General features: G+C 40.3%; 1 protein-coding gene across 2 annotated transcripts in view; it reads left to right on the top strand.

Annotated features, from left to right (window-relative positions):
• Positions 1–3,652: 3,652 nt before the first annotated feature.
• Positions 3,653–21,522, top strand: part of kif26ab (kinesin family member 26Ab) — an 83,020-nt gene continuing 65,150 nt past the window's right edge. For both annotated transcript variants that reach the window (XM_053632524.1, XM_053632523.1), the window contains exons 1-2: positions 3,653–4,041; positions 4,264–4,494. In XM_053632524.1, the coding sequence (XP_053488499.1) occupies positions 3,991–4,041; positions 4,264–4,494 (282 nt within the window). In that variant the 5' untranslated portion in view covers positions 3,653–3,990. The remainder of the gene's footprint in view (positions 4,042–4,263; positions 4,495–21,522) is intronic.

Genomic DNA, 21,522 nt, shown 5'->3' with positions numbered 1-21,522 from the left:
GCTTGATCTCAGCGGTGTGCCTATAGCACCAATATTCGCTAAATGCTGCTTGTTATGGAGCAGAGGCGAAGAGCTCTGATGATGAGTGAGGAGGAGGAGGAGGAGGAAAAGGAGGAGGACATGTCAGCAGTCTTAATGAGGAGCCCGGAGCGCTTTGCCTACACGGGCGAGGCCACCAGATGTCGGCCCGCGGTCCCTGGAGAACTCTCTGTGCGGAATTTCATCAGCGTGCTGGGGTGACCCTGCCCCATCCCGCGGCTGCGCGTGCTAAATCACCTTTACAACGGATTGCAATCATCAGGTCCTAAAACACTAACGTATGAGTGACCCCCACCACACCTTTCCAGCCCACACTGTCATCTCAAAAAGAATTGTGTGTGTGTGTGTGTGCACTGTGTTCGTGTGTGCGCATGTGTTTCCCTCTGTGTGCGTGACGTGTGTGCGTGTTTTACTTTGCTGACAAATTTACGACGTACCGACCAGAAGCTACAGAATCTCAGTGATGCGATGAAATGGTATTCACGCTCGAACTTGTCAACAATCAGCAGTGTCTCCCCTTCACGGAAACGACTCTTCAAGCCAGAAACGAGTTTATTGCAGCAATAATGGCCACCTGCTTATCTACAACGAAGTCCTCTGTGTGCACTAGATAAGAGTTTTATTAACAGGCCGGCTGTAATGTCATGCATTCAGTGTACAAACAGCGGCATATAACTGACTTAATCAGGCATAATAAGTCGCTCGATTGCAGCATAACCTGAGAGCCAAGAGCAAAGGAGAGCTTTAATGTCAGTGCGATCTAAGAAACTGACTCAGAATAATCCTTGATATTAAACCACATTAATCCACAACTGCCGCACAGTAAAGGTAGAGAAACTCATTTCAGCTTTGAGATGAATGCAATCCGTTATGCACAAGCGTCAGGCTCGAGACACAATCTGCCCAAAATTCCCTGCAGCCTTTCCAAGATGTCGATGGCATCAATAGACGTTTAAAACATTTATGCAGACTATGCATGATTACGTGGCAGCCACACATTGAAGAAAAAACAAAAAACAAAACCCTCATAGGAACTCTTTTGTTCCTCAAGATAGACACATTATACATGTATCCTTTTAGGAAACATCAGTGGTCCTTAAAGTCTGATTATCTCAGGTATATATATTAAATTTCTCTCATTATAAATACAAAAGACATAAGCTTGATGGTACCACGCCACTGACAAGCGTTTGTACCCTAAAAGGTATAGCTTATTAAGCCTGCCTTTTTTCTACAAGTGCAGGGGAGTGTAACTAATTGAAAAGGTCACTTGGCTCACTTGACTCCAGGTGCTTAAGTGGAAAGCACAATGAGTGCAAATCAGCTTTTCAATGAAAAACTGGCAAGATAATGTTCAAGATGACAAGTGGAATTGTAAAGTTCTGAATTTTGGGTTCATGCTTCAGTCAGAGGAAATCAACCTGAAAAAGCAAAGGCGGGAAAGAGACAAACGGAAAGGCAGATTGAAAGAGAGGAAAACACACACACACACACACACACACACACACAGAGAGAGAGAGAGAGAGAGAGAGAGAGAGAGAGAGAGAGAGAGAGAGAGAGAGATGCGGATATGAGGAGATACAGACAGAGCGCGCGCGAGAGAGGGACATATAGAATGGAAGGAAGGCGCAGGGGTAAAGAGAGATAGAGAGGGAGAGAAGGAAAGAGAAAGAGAGGTGGAGTTGCAGAAGGTGGTCCTCCTCATCACTGTCGCCTGAATCCACTCGCAGAGCTGCAGCGTGGACGCACAGTGGATGCATGAATGAGGAAAGTGCCTCACAAGGATGTTTGCTCATAGCGCACGGATTGCAGGAGGATTTCTTATGGGCTTGTTGCTTATTTGGACATATCTCAAAATTGGGATGATTCATATCAAACGAGAAAGATAACTGAGAAAGCCTTGAGGATAAACGCAACGCTTTGCATGAGTTGCAGATGGATGTGAGGCACAAGTCATTTCTTTCGGGATTAAAAACCCCCCACCATAATATTGGTGAAAAGTAAAATGACTCAGTGGAGCACAGAGCGTACTACATTACCACATTTGCCATAAGACTAAGGGATCCTTGTCCACTACAGGCTCGTAAGATGGATGTAAAAAAGTCTGAGGACGCGTCCGGATCAGACAAACCGAATCCGACCCTCATTGACTTGGGAACCTTTTTCATGGACTCAGATATAATATTTGGATTTACGAGTCATCTTTTGAGAAGGAAAGCCAAGGTAAGTGCATCGCAGCCACTCTACAAGTTAGTTTTAGCCTTTTCAGTGTGCACTTAAGCGGGAGTGGCCACGAGTGTCAGCACCTCTTTCTCCATCACTCACCCATCCCTTATATATATTTTTTGAATTAACTCTTGACACTTACTTCCAGTACAAACCGTTATGGGTAAAAAATTTCTTGCAGGAATGGTAAGAAAAAATATATTTTCAGGGTTTCGGGCAACAAGTTCTGCACTAGGCGCTGGTAATGATGCAGTCTGTGGGAGAGCAACCAGTAGAAGACAACACACCAGACTTTAACAAACGCTTTCATATGGTTAGAATGATCCTATGGTATACTGAGGAGGACTTAAACTATAATCTGGATGAAAGGATGCTCTAGATGTAGATCCGTCTATAGTGTAACATAGAGTACATGATATACAAAACAGTATGTAGATCTCATATCAACACAACTGTAGACATGTATTTGTATAAATGATCATTTACCTGAACCTGTATTAATGTTGCCTTAAAAGTTGCATGTGCTTAATTGTTTTTAGCAATAGATATATTTGATGTAAGGTGATGTAGGCTACATCATCAATTTGTGTGCTGGATAAAATCATCACATCTTTAAACTGGACATTTTACAAATAAAAGGATGGACATCATACCTGGTGTCCATGCTCAATAGTCATTTAGCAGTATGATAATTGTTCAAATAGTTTGAATGAAATAATGATCAGGAATATGTGTAGCATTAGTCAATTGCTATCCTGAATTTATGGATTGCACCTTTGGATTCTGTGCCTTGGCAGCCTTCTGTTCAACAGTTCATTACCACCTACTGATGGTGCCCATTCTGTGACTAATAGACAGACAAAGAAGTGGGACACTTGAGGTGGAGGGAGATGGATAACCATTTGGGCTGTGACTTCAAATCATGTGACCACGATGCTTACATCATCGACATCAAATATTTAGATATAAATAATGAAATATTTAAAATTGCCATAGTTTTTTTTTTAAATTTTTTTTTATTACACTCCTAGAGGTAAGTTGTAATCGCAAAAATGACCAGATGATGGCGCCAGAGTAATAGAGAAGGAATCGGCTGCTTACCTACGCGCCTCAGTCGGATCAGCAGCAACATGGTGACATTTACACAGCACGAACAAGATGACATCATTCTTGTAAAACATGGGTCTACTTACAACTGAATGTAGGTTAGTAATGTAAAAGGGAGGAAGACATGAATGTGGGAGGAAACTCGCGACATCCAATTAAGCTAAAAGAAACACTGGAATATGTAATTTGGGAAATCTTTATTATGGTATATTGTTTAGGTTCATTTCAGATCTTTCTGAGAAGGAGTCATCACTTCGTGACGCTGTGTCTAAACCGGATGTATCCTAGTATAGCCTATGTAAAAGTAGGGCTACTACTCCGCCTATACTAGCGCACTATTTAGCCGTTTTGGAAGTATCCGGAGCGCGCGCACGCGTGTACAGCCACGCCCCCTCAGCAGCTTACGGTGCAGCGCGAGCGCAGTGACAGCGGGCCAAACTACAGCTCCGCTCCGACATGGCACGCAAAAGCGCACAACTTTTCCATGGCGATTTAAACATGCTCCTTTCACCGTGTTTCACTTTTAAGCTGCCGCGTTTCTAACCAGCGCGTATAAAGTGGAATTACTTTGAAAAGCAAAACAGCTTGCTGAACTTTTTTGCTAAGTTTTTGATCAAGATGACTCAAGCTGAGAACAGTGCTGAGGGACAGACCAACAAGCGCGCCGCAGTAAGTTACAACATGAGTAGTGTTGAGTTATGAGTGAGAGTTGTACTTGTTTGTGTGGGTAGACCTGTAATAATTTACCTACTGAAGTCACACCGCACTACAAAGTTTTGCCGAACAGAGACAAGCACAGCTGTCCTTTTTTTTTCTTGGATAATAAAGGTGCTCTCAAAAGCGCAACGTGCTCTTATCATATCTTTTTTTCTCTGATGTTTTCTTTCCAAGGTTGATGGCGGTTCCAGTGCAGAGACTTCTTCCTGCTCTTCCTCAGAGCCCAGTCCGCGACAGAGGCGGTGCGGGAGCAGACCCCAGCCCGAGGGCGCGCGCTCAGTCAGCATCATCGAGACGGACCGGGACGACGTCACTAAAGCGACAGACTTGTGCAAACAATGTCAGGTGACTGTGGCGGAGCTCAAGAGGCAAGCGCTTGCCCTGACCGAGCCAACATCACTGCAGGTCAGTGCTAGAGACGTTGTGAGAGATGCTTTTGCTTCTGAACAAACCGTTAACACCTGTAACATACACCCTGTTTTTATGGCCTGGAGAACTTGTGCAGTAGCCCGTCAACACCCTTTATATCCGCACCATGATGAATCTCTTTTAATGTCATTCATTCAGTAAACGCTTCATCCTGCTCAGGGTCCCAGTGGATCCAATGCCTGACTTGGAAACTGGGTGTGAGACAGGAATACACCCTTAATGGGATGCCAGTCCATCAAAGGGCACCATGTGCACACGCCTACACACACACACACACACACACACACACACACACACACACACCTAGGGGCAATTTTGAGTAGCTGATCTACCTACTGACATGTTTTTTTGTGGGGTGAGAGGAAACCAGACACTAACCCAGGGTCAGGATCGTACTTTTTATTCCTGACCTTTCTACTCACAAAATCCAAAAAAGTTGTGTTAATAAGTTGATGTAAAACCTTGTATGTGATATTAGCAATTATTTTTCCAGTTCTGTTTCAATTAAGCGGCACAGTGGTTTAGTGGTTAGCACGTTTGCTTCACACCTCCAGGGTTGGGGGTTCGACTCCTGCCCTTTCCCCGTGTGTGTGACATTTGCATGTTCTCCCTATGCTTTATGGGTTTCCTCCAGGTACTCCGGTTTCCTTCCCTGGTCCAAAGACATGCGCTGTAGGCTGACTGGCATCTCTAAATTGTCCACAGTGTGTGTGAATGGGTATGTGATTTCCCCTGCAATGGGTTGGCACCTCATCCAGGTTGTCCCCTGCCTTGTGCCCCAAGTCCCCTGGGATATGCTCCAGCCTCCCTGCAAAACTGTGTAGGATAAGCAGTAGAGAAAATGGATGGATGTTTCAATTATACTCAAGTAGACATTATTTATGTTTTTAAGTAACTGAGCTTTTGATTAAACACTTTTAGCTCAAGTTACCAGTCAGTTAGGATTGTAACTAGCCTAATAAGGTAATACTAGCTTAACTGTAACAACTCTGATAGTAGTTGTCCATGATCTCTACCACTACAGAACCATCAGAAATTCTTTAAGGACCCCATTTTGAGAGACATGCCATTGCTTTTTAATGGTCTGTTATCTGTTTCAAACAGCACAGGTAATTTTCCTATTAACTGTTCTGCATTAATCAGATGTTGTTATGTGACAGTAGATACTGTACATTGCTTGCTGAGTATGGAAAGGGTTCAAATTTATTACACAACTGTTTAGAGCATATTCATATATTTTGTGTTACAACATGAGGGTACTTTCTTGTTTAGAGTTTTAAAATATATCTAAACTTAAAAACAGTGTGACCTTAATATGCTCCAGACTCACTATGTCATTCTGTCTACATCTAAAACAGACTTAATTCCCTTATCCTATGGATTTCCACATGCTTTTTGGATCTAGGTATGACTACTGAGCATCAGGCTGCAGTGGGAGGACTTGAATTATACGAGACTCAATTAGTGGTGATGATTGAAATCCTTCATCGCTTGCCAAGGCCAAATGTGAATTCCCCCTCATGGTCATAATTAGTAGCAGTCTGTATAAACAGGAAAAAACTGACTTGTGAACACAGTATGCTAGTGTACCTAAATCATTTAACCTGAAGTATGTGATACCTAGTAAACCTAAGTCTCTATATTTTTACTCTATTATATTTAATCACTGTCACAGCAACATTATCCTTAACAGTATAATCCATTATTAAAATAAGCTGCACAAATATTTCAAAACACCAATTAAATACTTAATACTAGGCAAATGTGACATTTGCTGATTTGCTGGATTTTCTACTGTCTTATTCATGCAAGACTTTTCTCTCCCACATTCACACACTTAAGCTGAGAGTAGCAATGGTTAGGGGTCTTTGCTTTAGAGCACGGTTTGGAAGTGGCCCATTGTTTTGGGAAAACAATGCTTATCTCACTCCTTGTCCATAGACCTCAGGATTGGGGGGTAGTGAGGGAATAGTTGAGTGTATTTACTGTGGAGTCTGTGGAGGAAACAGACACCCATTTGACCTTCACCATGCATTCAAAGTGTTCCTGTATATCCCACACCAAATTCCCACCACTGTTAAATATAGGCTTGCAACTCTTTATTGTTGTCTGACTTTCTGCTGAGGCCAGCCTCAGGTTCCCCCCTCCATCTCTATTTAGTGGTGGTGGTTTCAAAGGAAGATCTCACGCTTAGGTAGGATTTCACTCCCTCCAGCTTTATTTGAATCCCCCCCCACCTCCCACCCCACCCTTCGCTTTATCCAGGTTAACAGATAGGACAGAGGAGGCTTTGTATGTGTATGTGTGTTTGTGCATGTGTGGTATTACCATCCAATACTCAGTCCTTTTACTTGGATAAACAGGATTCAGGGCTTAGTTATATCTACACCCAAACCCTCCCCTCCTTTTCTCCTTATCTTGTGCTTTACTGGGCTCCTGGAACTCGTTAAGCATGGGAACTTAAAGCGTTCTGGACTGTCTGGCCATGCAGATCATTGCTCCTGTGTGGTCTGCACCAGGTTTGGACATGGAAGGAGGTTACAGCAGAGGATTATTACTTTATCAGACTCTGTGCTGATGGCTTAATGAGGCCGTGGGCGCAACTGCCATGGGAGGCTGCTTTTTAGGGAGGGGGGGATCAGTTTCCTCAGCTGAAGAGCAGAAAGGATACATTGTCCAAACGGGATGCAGTATGCTTACCTGACCTGAACTCCGACACATGGCTGATATGAGTTGCTAAGGATTATTTTACTGTTCATTAGGTAACAAGAAATTGCTGATGAACTTTCATTCAGCATTGTTTTTATGTCTGATTGCATATGAGACCTTATGTGGAGTTTTTAATATCAAGTACTGGCATTCATATGTTGTTATTTTTAGTTTCAGTTCACATAATATTAGCAACCTAGTATCAGACCTGAAATCTGTTGCAAATATTACCCAAGTGTGTATGGTGAGGCTTAGTTTGCTTTAATAATCTGGCATGACTGCAGTGGAGTGCATTTGACCTCAATGGCACAGTGCCTAAAATTTACATTAAACGTTGATTACATATTTAATTAGCCATACACATGCAGAGTGGACAGTGGATTCTCTAAAACCATTTGAGGGACCTTTCTTCCTTTTCTTTTTAAACTAGCAGCATCAGTCGTGTGAGCAGTTTCAGATTAGCAACACAGAAAACAGCACATACTGCTGACATACCAATCCGATAGAAGACAGTCTTTGAAATTGTGCTGTATTTGACGTTTAAAAGACAAACCCAGTGTTGCATGTACAGCACTGGTTCATGAGCTGATCCCAAGGCTGATTTTCAGAGATGTTCTGTACAGACAGTTGATAGTCACGCTCAGTCCAAGAAACGCTTGGTCAGCACTGATGCTCTGGTGACAAGCCGCTTCTTTATAGTCTTCTGCAGTATTCGTGTTAGCAGGTGGCAATTAGTCTTTCTTCACGCCCCACAGCTTTTCATGGGCCTGCATTTTTCCACAGGGCTTGCCCAGGGTTTTTCACATCCTTTGCTTTATTATTTATTGTCAATGATTCCTTTGCCAAACGAACGGGTACTTCTTCTCACACAGTGCTGCAGCTTGCAGCACAGTAGTTCATTTGCTTCAATGTTAGGACACTTGATGATGTGCAGTGGCCTAAGACTCGATGAAATGTCTGGATGCTTAACACAGCACAATGAGCAAATAATTGATTCATTGACAAAAAATGACTTGGTACTTAACTTGTCACAAAATCTTGAACACATAACTCTTAACTGTTTTAGCAAAGTTGATATGACATCTAAAGGGGTGACACAAATGGTTGAAGTTATGCTGAAATTACAGTGTTGTAAATACGGATTAAGTAATAAGACAGAATCTGAGACCTCTACAAATTCAGTCTTGGATTCCAGTTGCATTGTGCACTACAATTATGAGATCTTTCAACAAGACTGAGGAGCCTGAACACCTGGGTTAGATCAACACTACTAAATGGGATAGAATCTTTACCCCCTTCCATTGTGGTTGGACCCCTGGTATCAAATTTAATAAGATGAATTGTTGCTTGGAGGTGGATAATTTTTCATCTATATTGTCTGCTTAGTGGGACTCAAGTGGCTGTCAGCTATTACAATTGGTCACTAGATCTCCAAGGGTCTACAAGCCCTCTGTTGTGATCTGTACGACATTTTAAATTCTTTTAGGTCAAAAGCATCTGTAGCCCTTGGTCATTTTCTGGATGAACGTGTCACCTGATACAGTTGATGACATGAACCTACTTGCCTTACCTTGGCCATAACTGGTGCCTCTGAACCTTGTTGCGTGGATGGATTGGGAAAGCGAATCTTTCATTATGAAAGGCTGATTCTTGTAGAAGCATGATTATGTGGGTCAGAGAAAGAGAAAGCAAATGAAAAATAAAGGGAAAGAGAACAAGAGACTAAAGCTAAGATTTTCTGTATGAAAGTTCTCGTGGCTTGGTTGGTGTGGGATTGAATATCAAGAAAAGATTATCAGAACTGTTATGGATTATTCAGCCTGTAGGTAAAAAAACAGATCGGAATAAATGCACAGTCATTATATCCCCCACCCTCGTCCATCAAAACACTAATTTGTATTTGAGCAATATGATAAAGTTCCTCATGTGAACTTGTATTAGTCTTGTTGTGAATACATGCTGGAGGGAAGTAGCTAAATTGCCACTTTGATGAGTCTGACAATTCTTTCTTCATAGCCTGAGCTTTTCTCATGGGAAGGCAGGCCAGTTTAAGGGAAAGGTAAGCGCTTACTGGAAGTCCTGGTTCGGCAGGCTTGGCCCATCCTTCACCCTGATCCCTGCAGGCAAGGGTTGCCCTACACATGCCTGAGCACCTGCTATAAATCAATCACTTTACCCTAATGGTTTCACATTTAGTTCTTTCCTCTCTTTCACGCTGTTTGGCACTTGGCACTAACAAGGCTTGCAAAGCAGCTTTTGAGTATCTGTGTTGTTTGCTGAGGAGAATTTTCATTTATGATTTATGGGATTATTTTTGTCGGCTCTCTTTTGATTGTTAAGGCAGTTCCATTTCTGCAGTGCTCGGGAATCGCTTCTTTGAAAAAGCATGTGACATGCGTACACATTTTACAAGAGTACCTTCGGAAATATCCCTTAAGTTCACAGCAATAGTCTCAGTTCCTTGTAGCATTAATCAAGTTGCTAACATTCATTCCATAGTGACAGAGAATTTGACATGTGCTCTTCCGGTTATTTGGTGTGAAATGTACCTCCTGGGTGAAACAGTGAATGGACATGCTGAAATCCAGCTGAACTCGAAAGGTGGAAGTGCGGAACAGGAGAGATTGAATGCCTGGTGGGATTGGACACACATGTGAATGCCTGTCAGGGTGGAATAAATGAGAGCACATTAAGAGCACCACTCTGGAGATGAAGCTTTTTGCATGCAGCTCTCACCTTTGGTGTAACTGTTTATAACTATTTAAATCCTTTGCACTGGAGACCACAGGTTAAAGACCACCGTTTTTAACCACATGAAACAATAGAGGATTGATGAAACTCCAATGCAGGTGTTAGATTTGCTTGCGTAGGCCGTAGTAACGGATGCATATTAAGCACGTTTGAATTGGGAGCTGTTCAAAGCTGTATATTTAGCTGATAAGCTAAATTGTAAATTGTTTTATGTTCTCTTCTTTTTAAAATACCATTTACTACATTGTCTACGTTGTTATAGTTCAGTATATGTATATATATATATATATATATATATATATATATATATATATATATATATATATATTAAATCATAGGGATTTTGATATCTTTCTTAAGGTGGTAAGATGAGCATGAACTGATTGACACAGAGATGTCTTGGACAGAATAGTGAAACACTTGCAGTGACTAATGCAGTGACTGATGTGTGATTTTCCTATTTGATTGTTGATTGACAGGCTCTGTGATTCTCCTTGTGTCTCCTCTCTAAATGTGGAAGATGGGTTCAGATATACTGTATGTATGCCAGGTGAAGTTACACGTATTGGCCACTAGAGGCTTGTGAATTATTCTTTCAGACATTTATTTCCTGTGCATGACGATAGTTCCAGTTGTGAGGAGAAGTTGGGCAATGTAATTAGAAAATGTTTAATATTTATCTGTGTGTTAATACTGAGTGCTGTTTGCGTATATTACAGTGAAGGAAAGAAATATCTTATTCAGAGTGTTAATATCAATTATACAGTATATGTATATATGCAGTGCTCTCCACTAATATTGGCACCCTTGGTAAATATGAGCACAGAAGGCTGTGAAAATTTGTCTTTATTGTTTAACCCTTTGATCTTTTGTTTAAAAAAAGTCACAAAAATACTCTGCTCTTATGGATATCAAACAATTGCAAACAAAACACAGGTTTATAAAAAAAATTATGTTAAATACAGGTGTGCAACAATTATTGGCACTCCAATGAATTCATATGAGAAAAATATATTTGAAGTATATATACACATAAATCAGAAATGAGCTTATACTTTCAGTGAGAGGAAACAAGTCTTTCTTACAAATTCCTGTTCTGTGCTCTGAAAAAAAGGGTTTTCTGCTGCTTATAGTGTCTGCAACAGAGTGAGACAGTCTGAGAGAGGAAGAAAGAGAGAGACTCGTTGCCTTGAGGTTACTTATCTAACTATTTGTTGATTGGCCTTTGACCCTCCTGTCAGTTTGTGCACTCTTTAATGTGATCTAGGGTTTCAGTGGACTAACCCACAGAAGAACAGGCATCAGGTGATCCCCACATGTACAAAGGTGTGCACACACAATGCATAGTTACGACTGCAGGTTTTCACTAATATGGTTTAGAAAGGATTTAATCTGGAAATTTTATTCTCAAAAAGTAGTAGACTGCTCTTGATGATAATTAATGTAAATATAGGATTATGTACTAAAAGTTCCTACAGATATTTTATAAAATGCCTGTACTGTACACACAAAATAGGTTTCCAAGTCCTGTATAATTTCAGACTGTTCCTTCCTTTATTCATTCATGCATGCATACATTTATTAATACACTTTAACTCTTCTGCCCTTTATTCATCTTTGCTCATCTTAAAATTAGGAATATGTAGACGAGCACTATGAACAAATATCCTTACACTGCACACAGGCAATATCACTATCAATAGTAATATTTTTGGTTCCTACTCTTAACTGAGTTTCTGCATTGCATTGCCTCTGGCATGTGAATTGTAGAGCTGCAACAACTAATCGATAAAATCAATAATAATCGATTATGAAAATAGTTGTCAACAAATCTCATTATTAATTAGTTGGTCTGCACACAGCGTGTTTACTCACTACGTTACTTCTGTTTCGAAAACACGCATCAGAGAGTAAATACTAAAGTTGTGTCCCAAATGATGTACTATAAACTTACACTATGTACTGTGTACTCTACCGTCTAGTGTGTGAATTTTAGAAAGGTAATATCGTCTCAAAAGGAACACTAGTGTTTTTTTTACTACCAGGAGATATAAGCCGCTTCCTAGTCGACAGTGCATGATGTCATACACCTGTAATGTCATGCCGCTAGCTTTAGCAGATACCCAGAGTCACCGACGATGACTTTCTTCAGTTTACTGTTTATATACTTAGTTTATTTTATATATAAATATTTATGCATTATTTTTATGGATGCACAAAAAGCACTGAATTAAACTACAGTCCTAAATTAATAATATATATTCTGGTGTGTGTTTGTGTGTATTGGGTTCTTTTCAGTATTATATAATTGGACGAACAGTTGTGTAAAGTTTTAGTCTGAAGTTTATATTTGTAACACTCAGTTTGTGAATTAATTGATCAATCTGGAAAAAAATTATCGGCCAACTAATCGATTACGAAAATAATTGTTAGTTGCATCCCTAGTGAATTGTAATGATTGTTATGTAATCTTTAGATTTCCTAACAATTTCATAACTGATGTTATATTTCTTCATCCGTTTACGCACATTTCAGGTTTCATGAAGACATATACATCACTTCTTGAGTTCAGGCTTCACAGATGGGCTATACATGCTGTATAAGCCAGATAGCCTTGAAGTGGATGTGCACTATGATTATATATTATACATATATGATTATATAAGCAGTATATCAGACAGCAGAGTTGAGCAGCAGGCATCAGTCACAACTCAGAGGGAGCGCGGAGGAGATGACAAGCCGTAGAGAGGAAGGGAAGACAGAAAAAGAAAGCACAGGAGGAAAAGCTAGACTGAAAAAGATGAGATGAAAGGATGGGTCAGATGAAAAGTAGAGTTTGAGAAACAGAGAGATGACAGTAAGAAAAGACAAGGACAAGGAAAAAAGAGAAATTACAAGAGAGGCTTTGGATTTGTACATGTGTATGTATGCTTGAGTATATGTTTTATATTCATGGAAGTAGCTGGTATGCGGCACATGATTCATTTCATAATCAGAATGAAAAAATTCATATTGAAATGCTTTAACCAGTATAAATATCATTCCTTTCTCCATGCCTAGTCCTGTCTGTTATCAGAGCAGCCCGATTGCAAACTAGATAAAAGAAAAGAGCAGGACAGTGTGGGTCGTCTCCCACTGGCTCCAAAAAGCTTAGATTCTCAGACATCTGGCAGTCTGCTTGTCGTTTTTTTATTTTATTTTAAATGCTCACAGACTTACAGACGTTTTAAATGGGCAGGCAGAGTATACTACATGCACAGTTCTGAAAGTTAATGAGTATTTGTGGAAACATAAGTTGAATATACCTTTGCTAATCATCATCAGCATAGCTTCAGTTGAGCTCTGCTTTACTACTCTAATCTAGTCTTTTGGCACTTTTCCACCGCACTGTACGGCTCAACTCGCCTGGACTCTGCTCGCTTTTTGGGTAGTTTCCACTGTGGATAGTACCTGGTACCTGGTACTTTTTTTAGTCTCGGTCGAGCCGAGCTGATACTAAATGTGAGCCAGGCACTGAGGGAGTAGGGAATTCTCCTTAACGAGTGGTTCTGTATTTTGCCTGAATAAATGTGTCATTTAATACATACTTTGCGTATGGTAATATTCTATTAATCGAAAATTATGTATCATTTATCTCATTACAGATAAAATTACAACAGAGGTTTCTGTGTTAGATTTTCACATCTCGCTTGTTACCGATTTCCAAACAGACATTTATAGAAGTCACTCCTCTCACAGCTGAATCTAACTTGGTCATATCGAGCACTACATAGGGTCTAGAACGCCGTTATTTTGTATACTTAATAGGGTCCGTGTTCAGTGAACAGGAAAGGCTTTTGGAATAGGGCCTGACCGTGTATCTGTACAGGCCTCGATATTACAACATTATTCCTGTGTGAAGGTGAGTGGAAGATGGCACACATGTAGAGGCAGCACTAAACTGCAGTGGAAAAGCAAGCAAAGTAAAGTGAGCTGAGTCGAGTCAAGTTGAGCCGAGCCGTACCGTGCAGTGGAAAAGTGGCTTTGGAGCTAGTTTCTGCAGGAAGGTGGCTCTTCATGAGTGGGTTTTGGTAAAATGTCATTTAGGCCTAATTGTTAGGTATATAATGAAAAACAGATTTTCATACTTAAGGAATTAATATCAGACATGTTTCTTATTATAATGTTTCAACTGCAGTTGAAGAAATGGATCACACAAAAATACAAGAAAGTCTTATTTTAACAGTCCATACAGGATGTTGCAGAATTTTTTTTGTGCTTGACTTGAATTGGCTACACTGCATGAAATTGTTTTGTTTTTGCACAGTTTTTCGTAGTGATGTTTGTTGGTAAATGAGACCCTTTAGCTGTACTTATGTTCAACGCACGTGAATCAGAGGGGGCTTTGACTGAGTGCCCGTTATGATGATGTCACATGGCAGGTTGTGATGACGTCACATGACACGTCTTGGTCCAAATCTGCAGAAAATCTGCTGCAATTTTGAAAAATTTCAAGCTCCTTTGAATAGTGCCCTTCCGAGTTTCCTTGATTTTGCATTAATTTCTATGATTGTAAAATTGCAAAATTCTGGAGGGACTGTATTAATGTGCTGTAGTTTCTACATAGTAGAAAATCTTTCTATTAAAGCTGTGTTCAATATTTTACCTAGCAAATGAATGAAATAAGTCAAAGTCAAATGAAAATAATCATATGCAAAAATTCTAATGATGTAAACCTATCTTATGAAAGTTGTGAATACACCCTGCTTCAGTATAACAAATAAAGTTTGATCAGTGAGAATGTAGAGAGAGATGATGGGCCAGTTAAAAATAAATCATAAAAAAAAAAAAAACTAAAGCCAAACCAAAGCTGATGTCTTTTGGCTGTTTTACATTAGAACTCTAAAACCCTTCCATTAATACACTGGCTCCCTCTTTGTGTGCGATTGGCATGAACCAGGCACTGGGTTGCCAAAGCAAACCCATTTTGAAAGCTGGAACAGACCATCCTAAAGCAGTATGACCAGCTGTAGCAGCATGATGCACTGGGTGTTTTTTCCTGCCTGTTACACATCGATCAAGTTTATTTGAGCCAGACGATCACCAAATCTCTCAGCCACCCTTATGAATATGAGCAAAATGACATACAGCCACATGTTCTAAAGCTGCCAAGATAGAATTGAATTCAACAAACTAAAACCGCTCAAGTTTCAGTTAGCAAAGAAAGAGCTGCCCGTGTTTCTGTCTGTGGATCTCATTTATACCCAGTCAGCCAAAATATTCATTTGTCTTGCTAAACCAGGGCTTCTCAACTCCAGTGCTCTGTATAGTTTGAAGCTTATTCTTCCTCCAACATACTTCATACAAGTAATAGTTATGAATACCTGATCACCAGGACTGGAATTCAGAACATTGCCTGGATTTATAGGAAATGCAGTGATGTTAGCCTAGTGAGTGTAAATACACTGTGTTTGTGTGTGCGTGTGTGTGTGTGCGTGCCTTGCATGATGCATCCTTGGTATGCCCTTATTTATCCCCGCACTCCTATGTGGGTTCCATAAATCTGAGCATGAAAATTCTAGTTGAAGTTCATGCCCAGGCTCATTTCACGCTTCAGTGTCTCCCTTCATGTGTGTGGCATGTGCGTGTGTGTGTGGTACGTGTATGTGTGTGTGTGTGTGTGTATGCATGCAAATGTGTGAATCTCTCTGTCTAGTGTGTGGCAAATGGGTGACTGAGTAATTCTGCATTTTATATATAACTGTTTTCCATTTTCATGTTATGTGTTCTTTCTGACAGAGAGATGATTTGTCTTGTTTCTTTTGGAAAACTACTTTGTTTCACTCCATTCGTGCATTCATTCAGCAAATTAACCCTACATGTGTTTTATTGGCAGACTTTAGACAATAATTTTGTACCCCTATCAGTTCAAAATATCTCCTATTTTCACATTTCTCCATTATCATGAGAAGAGACAGCTTTCAGATGTAGCCATATGGGAACGGTATAAAAGACGAGACACGCTTTGTAAGATCTGTAGTGCTCCTGTGAAATAAATTATTTTGTTTCCTCATTCTGATTTTGCTTTTACAATGAATGCAAAAGTGTCTGGTTTAAAAAAAATTTTTTTGTATGAATTTGAAGTGACTTCTCTGATCTTTTATCCCATGACATCTTCATCTGTACTCTGTGCTGCTTGCCTGGAATTCAGATAAGATAAAGCAGGGCGCAAAAGCTATGGAGCATCACACTGCACTATAGGCTATAGCTTTCTGTTTGCTGATAGGATGAGCCTTGAACTTTGGTTAAAAAAGATGACATGGGATACATCATCATAGTGATTGAGGATGGTGTACTCAGTGAAACAGAAACTTTTGTCTGCTTACTGGTTACAGGTTAGTGCTGAGCTGTTTACCAGTCTAAATGAGAAAGTGCTGGGTTTTTTTCTTATTCTACCTCCTGAGTGAACGTTTCTCAGTTTTGCACACACGTGGGCATGTTGTTCTGACAGCTTTATATTCAGCCACCACACAGTAAAATAGGGTAGATGAAGGAATAAGACCTCCAGGCTTGGTTCAATTCCTGCCTCCACTCTATATGCGCGGAGTTTGCATGTTGTCCCCATGCTTCGGGGGTTTCCTCTGAGTACTCCGGTTTCCTCCCCCAGATCAAAGACATGTGTTTGGCATGTGGCATTTCCAAATTGTCCGTAGTGTCTATTTAGGTGTGCGATTGTGCCCTGCAATGGGTTGGCACCATGTCCATGGTGTCCCCCGCGTTGTGCCCAGAGTTCCCTGGGATAAGCTCCAAGCTCCCCGTGACCCTGTGTAGGATAAGCAGTGCAGAATATCAATCTATGGATTGTTCACTATGGAATGATTTAACCGTAATTTGTTCTCTGATGAAATTTTTTGGTTTTTACATGTCATCTTTTTTTTAGATTGCATTAACAAATGTGTGTACTGTGATACCCAGTACATACAGCAAATAATACAGTGCATTTTTTAAATATATATATATATATATATATATATATATATATATATATATATATATATATACACATACATACATACTTACATACATATATATATATATATATACATATATATATATATATATATATATATATATATATATATATATATATATATATATAAAATACTTGGTGAATATTTGAAGCCAGAGTAAGTTTCATTCCACCTTGATGTATGCCTTTCTTGTGTTTTGAGGGATTTTGATTAAAATCGAGTCAAGTGGTACCAAGCAGGCTTTGATGAATGACTGCAGGTAGGTGTGTGCTGGTCTGTTTTTGGCAAGGATTAGTGTTTTAAACCTGATGAAGGCAGCTACAGGGAACTAGTGGAGGGAAAGCAGCAACAGAGTGATGTGGGAGAACTTGTAAAGGTTGGATATACATGTCTTGCTGCATTCTGTATCAGGTACAGGGGTGTACTGGTATTCAGGGTTTGTACTGGTGTACCAGTCAGGAGTGAGCTGCAGTAGTTCAACCTCAAGATGACAAGGACCAAGTGGCCTCTGGTGCTTGTGCCATAATACGCCATTACTGTCCAAAATGTAAAACAGTACCATGATATAAACCTTCATTTCCTAGTCACAAGCTAAAGATTTTGCTGTGTTTGCCAAACACAGGTCATTGCCTTGTTTGCCTCAGGTTTACAGTGTTAATGAACATGCTATGTCTTATTTAGACATACAATATACATATTTTAGTGTTGTTCCTTTAGCTTCCATGACATCAAAGTTGAAATACAAGGCATGGTTTAGTAAGTAAGGAATAAAACATGATAGGACGTGCTGTTATAGGAAAACATTCTAAGGCGGGGTACTGTGATGCTGTTACCACTCCAAGTTGATCATCACAGCATGTCCTCTTACACCATGTCATCCTTGTCACTTACTGTAAAAAAAAATTTACTGTCAATGTCATAGCAGTACTTTGTTGAACCACAATATCCTGCCTGTTACAATGAGAATGTTTATGATGTCGCTTTAAAAGTTCTCATCTGTTACTATGTGATGTCAGAGAGAGTGATCTGTATTACCCCTTCTGTTACCCTGCCTTTATTTATGATGTCACTGCGGACATGTCCGTCTCACAGGCTGTAGTTACTTTAGTGAGGTTTTATGATGTCAGAATGGCAGTGTCCTCCTGGAGAGCTTGTGTTTTATCTCTGCAGTATGTCAGCTCCTTTAACTCACACCTCACTTTACGAGCCCCTGCGCTGTCTTTCCCACGGAACTTACACTCTGGTAGCACTCACCCCATTAAAAAGCACCAGTAGGACTTTGACAAAAGACCGTGAACTTGCAGGACGGCTTTTATGCTGTACATTTTAGTTTTTTGTTCACACCTTTGCATGCTATGCTTGAAGTTTTATGGTCAGAATGTAATTGTCACTCACTGTGTAGCTTTGTTTTTTTTTGTTTTTGTTTTTTACATTGCTGTGGAGCACCCATAATAACGATAGGAGCGGTAGATGTGAAAGTGTCTCGTCAAAGTTTCACATAGTGTCTGAACAAACTATCAGTGACAGCGATAAGCCCTTTTCTATCTTATTTATTCCTGTATGCATGCTTGCTGCCTGATGGGGCTTCCCCAGAATGTGTTTTTGTCTGGATGAAATAGTTTGTTGATGGCAGTTGAGAACAGTAAATACAAATTTTGCTCTTATTAATGGAAACACGCTTCTAAAGTAGCCATTACCCATAATGCTAAACCATTCTTATTTTAAATCGCTCTCTCTTACGGTGGCTGAGATCAATAAAGCCTCCAACATGTTGACATGAAGAATTATCGAATGCTACTGATGCTCCCATTTATGGCTTTTTTGTTTCTAGTGATCATACACACTTCGGGACCATTAAGCTTCTTAGAATTATTTAACCCTCAACAGCCTGGAGTTTTTTTTAAATGCTGTTTCCATACTGTCTTGCATGCAGGTTGAATTCATTTGAATTCAAATTAAGGTACATAATATGAATGTAGCCAAATACAAATATATTATTCGGATTGAACAGATAATATGTCCTAAACGGATACAAAGAAAGAGACGAATAGGAGGTGCATTACTTGTTTTTTTGGGTTTTTGTTCATATGACATATGGATGAGACTAGAGGTGTGCATCAAGACATCATGTGAATAAGAAGTTTTTATTTTCATGCAGACAGGCGGTTAGGTATGAATCTCACAGGAAAATAGAAAGACCACATTTATTAATGTGAACGTGAGCAATGCATTTACAACGATGCATTTGCAATGTTCATTTATTCATCCTTAGTAACTGCCTGGTCAGGGTTGTGGTGGTTTAAATTAGGCTGCTAATTTGTTTAGGCCTACATTTTGGGAAATACGTGCAACTCATTTACAGATACAAATTTTTGGAGTAAAAAACAGATATAGACAGTGGCATTGTATTACACCCCTAGTACATACCGTGGGCGGCTGTGGTAGAGCGGGTGGTAGAGCGGATTGTCCACTAATCGTTGGGTTGGCGGTTCGATTCCCGGCCCACATGCCAAAGTGTCCTTGGACAAGACGCTGAAACCCAAGTTGCTCCAGATGGGAAGCTAGCGCCTTGCATGGCAGCTCTGCTACCATTGGTGTGTGAGTGTGTGTGTAAATGGGTGAATGAGAACCAGTGTAAAGCGCTTTGAAACCGCTAAGTTTAAAAAAGCGCTATATAAGTGCAGACCATTTTCCAGACCATTTAAAGGTTTTGTGCAACACAGACATCCTTACTCATCTTAAAGAAGTTGTCATCCTGTCCCTGTGGCCTTGGATACCTGTAGAGTTTTATTAGTCTGTCCACAGAAAGGTTGGATTTTCTGAGATATCTGTCCAGCCAAGGTGTCCAAACATGATCTGACTACTTCTAGCTCTGGCCTGGAGGTCGTCAGTGTGGTGGAAACTCAGCCAGAAAAGGAGGTGTAATCAGGAGGTGCCTCTCTGTTGTCCAGTGCATGTCCAGGCAGCCAGTGCACCACATAACAAGTCTCTGTACATCTGTTCACAGATTTAGTGGGTATGCAAGCATGCAGGTATGCAGATGGTTCGTGTCTTCACACTTTGGAATGCTGTGATTAGCAGGACAGCAAAGGTGCTGGCTAAATAGCTTGTTCATGAGTTATCTTTCTCTTGCCCCTTAGCCTTTGTCAGGTACTATTCCTGTTGTCTTGTACTCTGAACATCTCGTGCATTCTGTTTTTTTACTCTTTCTCACTGAACTGTAGTGCAATTTGTTCAAAACCATGTAAGGTCTGCAGAATAAATGCATTCCTTTTTAGATCAGCTTTACTCTCATTGTGCTTTACTGAGTGTGCATGTTTTCGACTGAATATGTTTGAGAGAGTGTGGGAGAGGGGGCTTGTATGCGCGTGCTAGACAATGCTTAATTGACTCTCAAACAATGGCCCAAGGAAGATCAGAGAGAGCTGTGAGGGGTTTGTTATGTCTCCCAGTGAGGGGCTTCCTGAACACATAAAAGAACGCACAACGCCCAAAAATATGAGTGCAGAGAGACGTGGAAGCCCTGTCAGCACCTTCCTATGGCCTTCAAAGAGATCATTCTACCCTCCCAATACTAATACATAAATCCAATTCTACACACACAAAGACAGGTCCACAGCCTTAATATATTTGCTTGTATTTCCTAATTTGTAAGTTGCTTTGGATAAAAGCGTCTGCTAAATAAATAAATGTAAATCTAATGTAATATATTTACCCACGCTTTCAGAACATACAGACTTATTTCTTGTTTCTGTCTTTTCCATAGCTCTCAATTTATCTGAGACACAATGAGGGCTTACGTGTTGATTGAATTTGTAATGATTTATATAATAATGCTTAAGGCTGCTACACGAGCTTATCCAATCTCAGTAGCAGAAACTAACTGAAGTATCAACAGCTGTGAAAAGGATCAGTCTGCTCTTTGTTAAAGTGTTAAAAATAACACCACTACAGGTCACACCCTACATAGCCCTGTTTTCAGGACTGTAGAGACAGGCCTGTGGCCAAAGCACATGCATATAGCGCTTTCCTATTCTGTCATTTCCTGTTTTCACAGGAAGTAAGGGGAGATAGCTTAGGCACACAAACACTGAGAGAGATACAGTGGAGGGCGGTTCTGGAAGCTGTCTCTCAGGTAAAACACACACACACACACACACACACACACACACACAGGCGGTTACTTAAATCCCACTAATGAGCCTGGCCTGCTGCATGTGTTTAGGAAAGGAAACTTTTGTGGGAATGCAGTTAATCATTTCTGTAATGTTGACCTCCTTCCCAGGACGCTCTCTATGACCTGTGCACAATGCGTACTTCCGAAAATGCCGACTCGCTTTTGTTTTTCTGTCTCGTTCCATCCATCACACTCATATGAGTCGCTGTGCGAGGGGAAGTCAACACCTCTCTTCATATGTAAGTTCCTCTAGTGGATTCATTACATGGAGCATTTTCCCCCCCATTGAATTTCTCAATGTACACCTGCAAGAATGTCTGATTATTGCAGGTGGAGACTGAAATAATCACCAAGACT

The sequence above is a fragment of the Ictalurus furcatus genome, chromosome 9 (genome assembly GCF_023375685.1).
Source record: "Ictalurus furcatus strain D&B chromosome 9, Billie_1.0, whole genome shotgun sequence".
NCBI lineage: Eukaryota > Metazoa > Chordata > Actinopteri > Siluriformes > Ictaluridae > Ictalurus > Ictalurus furcatus.
The sequence above is the reverse complement of the archived record's forward strand: the minus strand, read 5'-3'. Positions and strand labels throughout refer to the sequence as shown.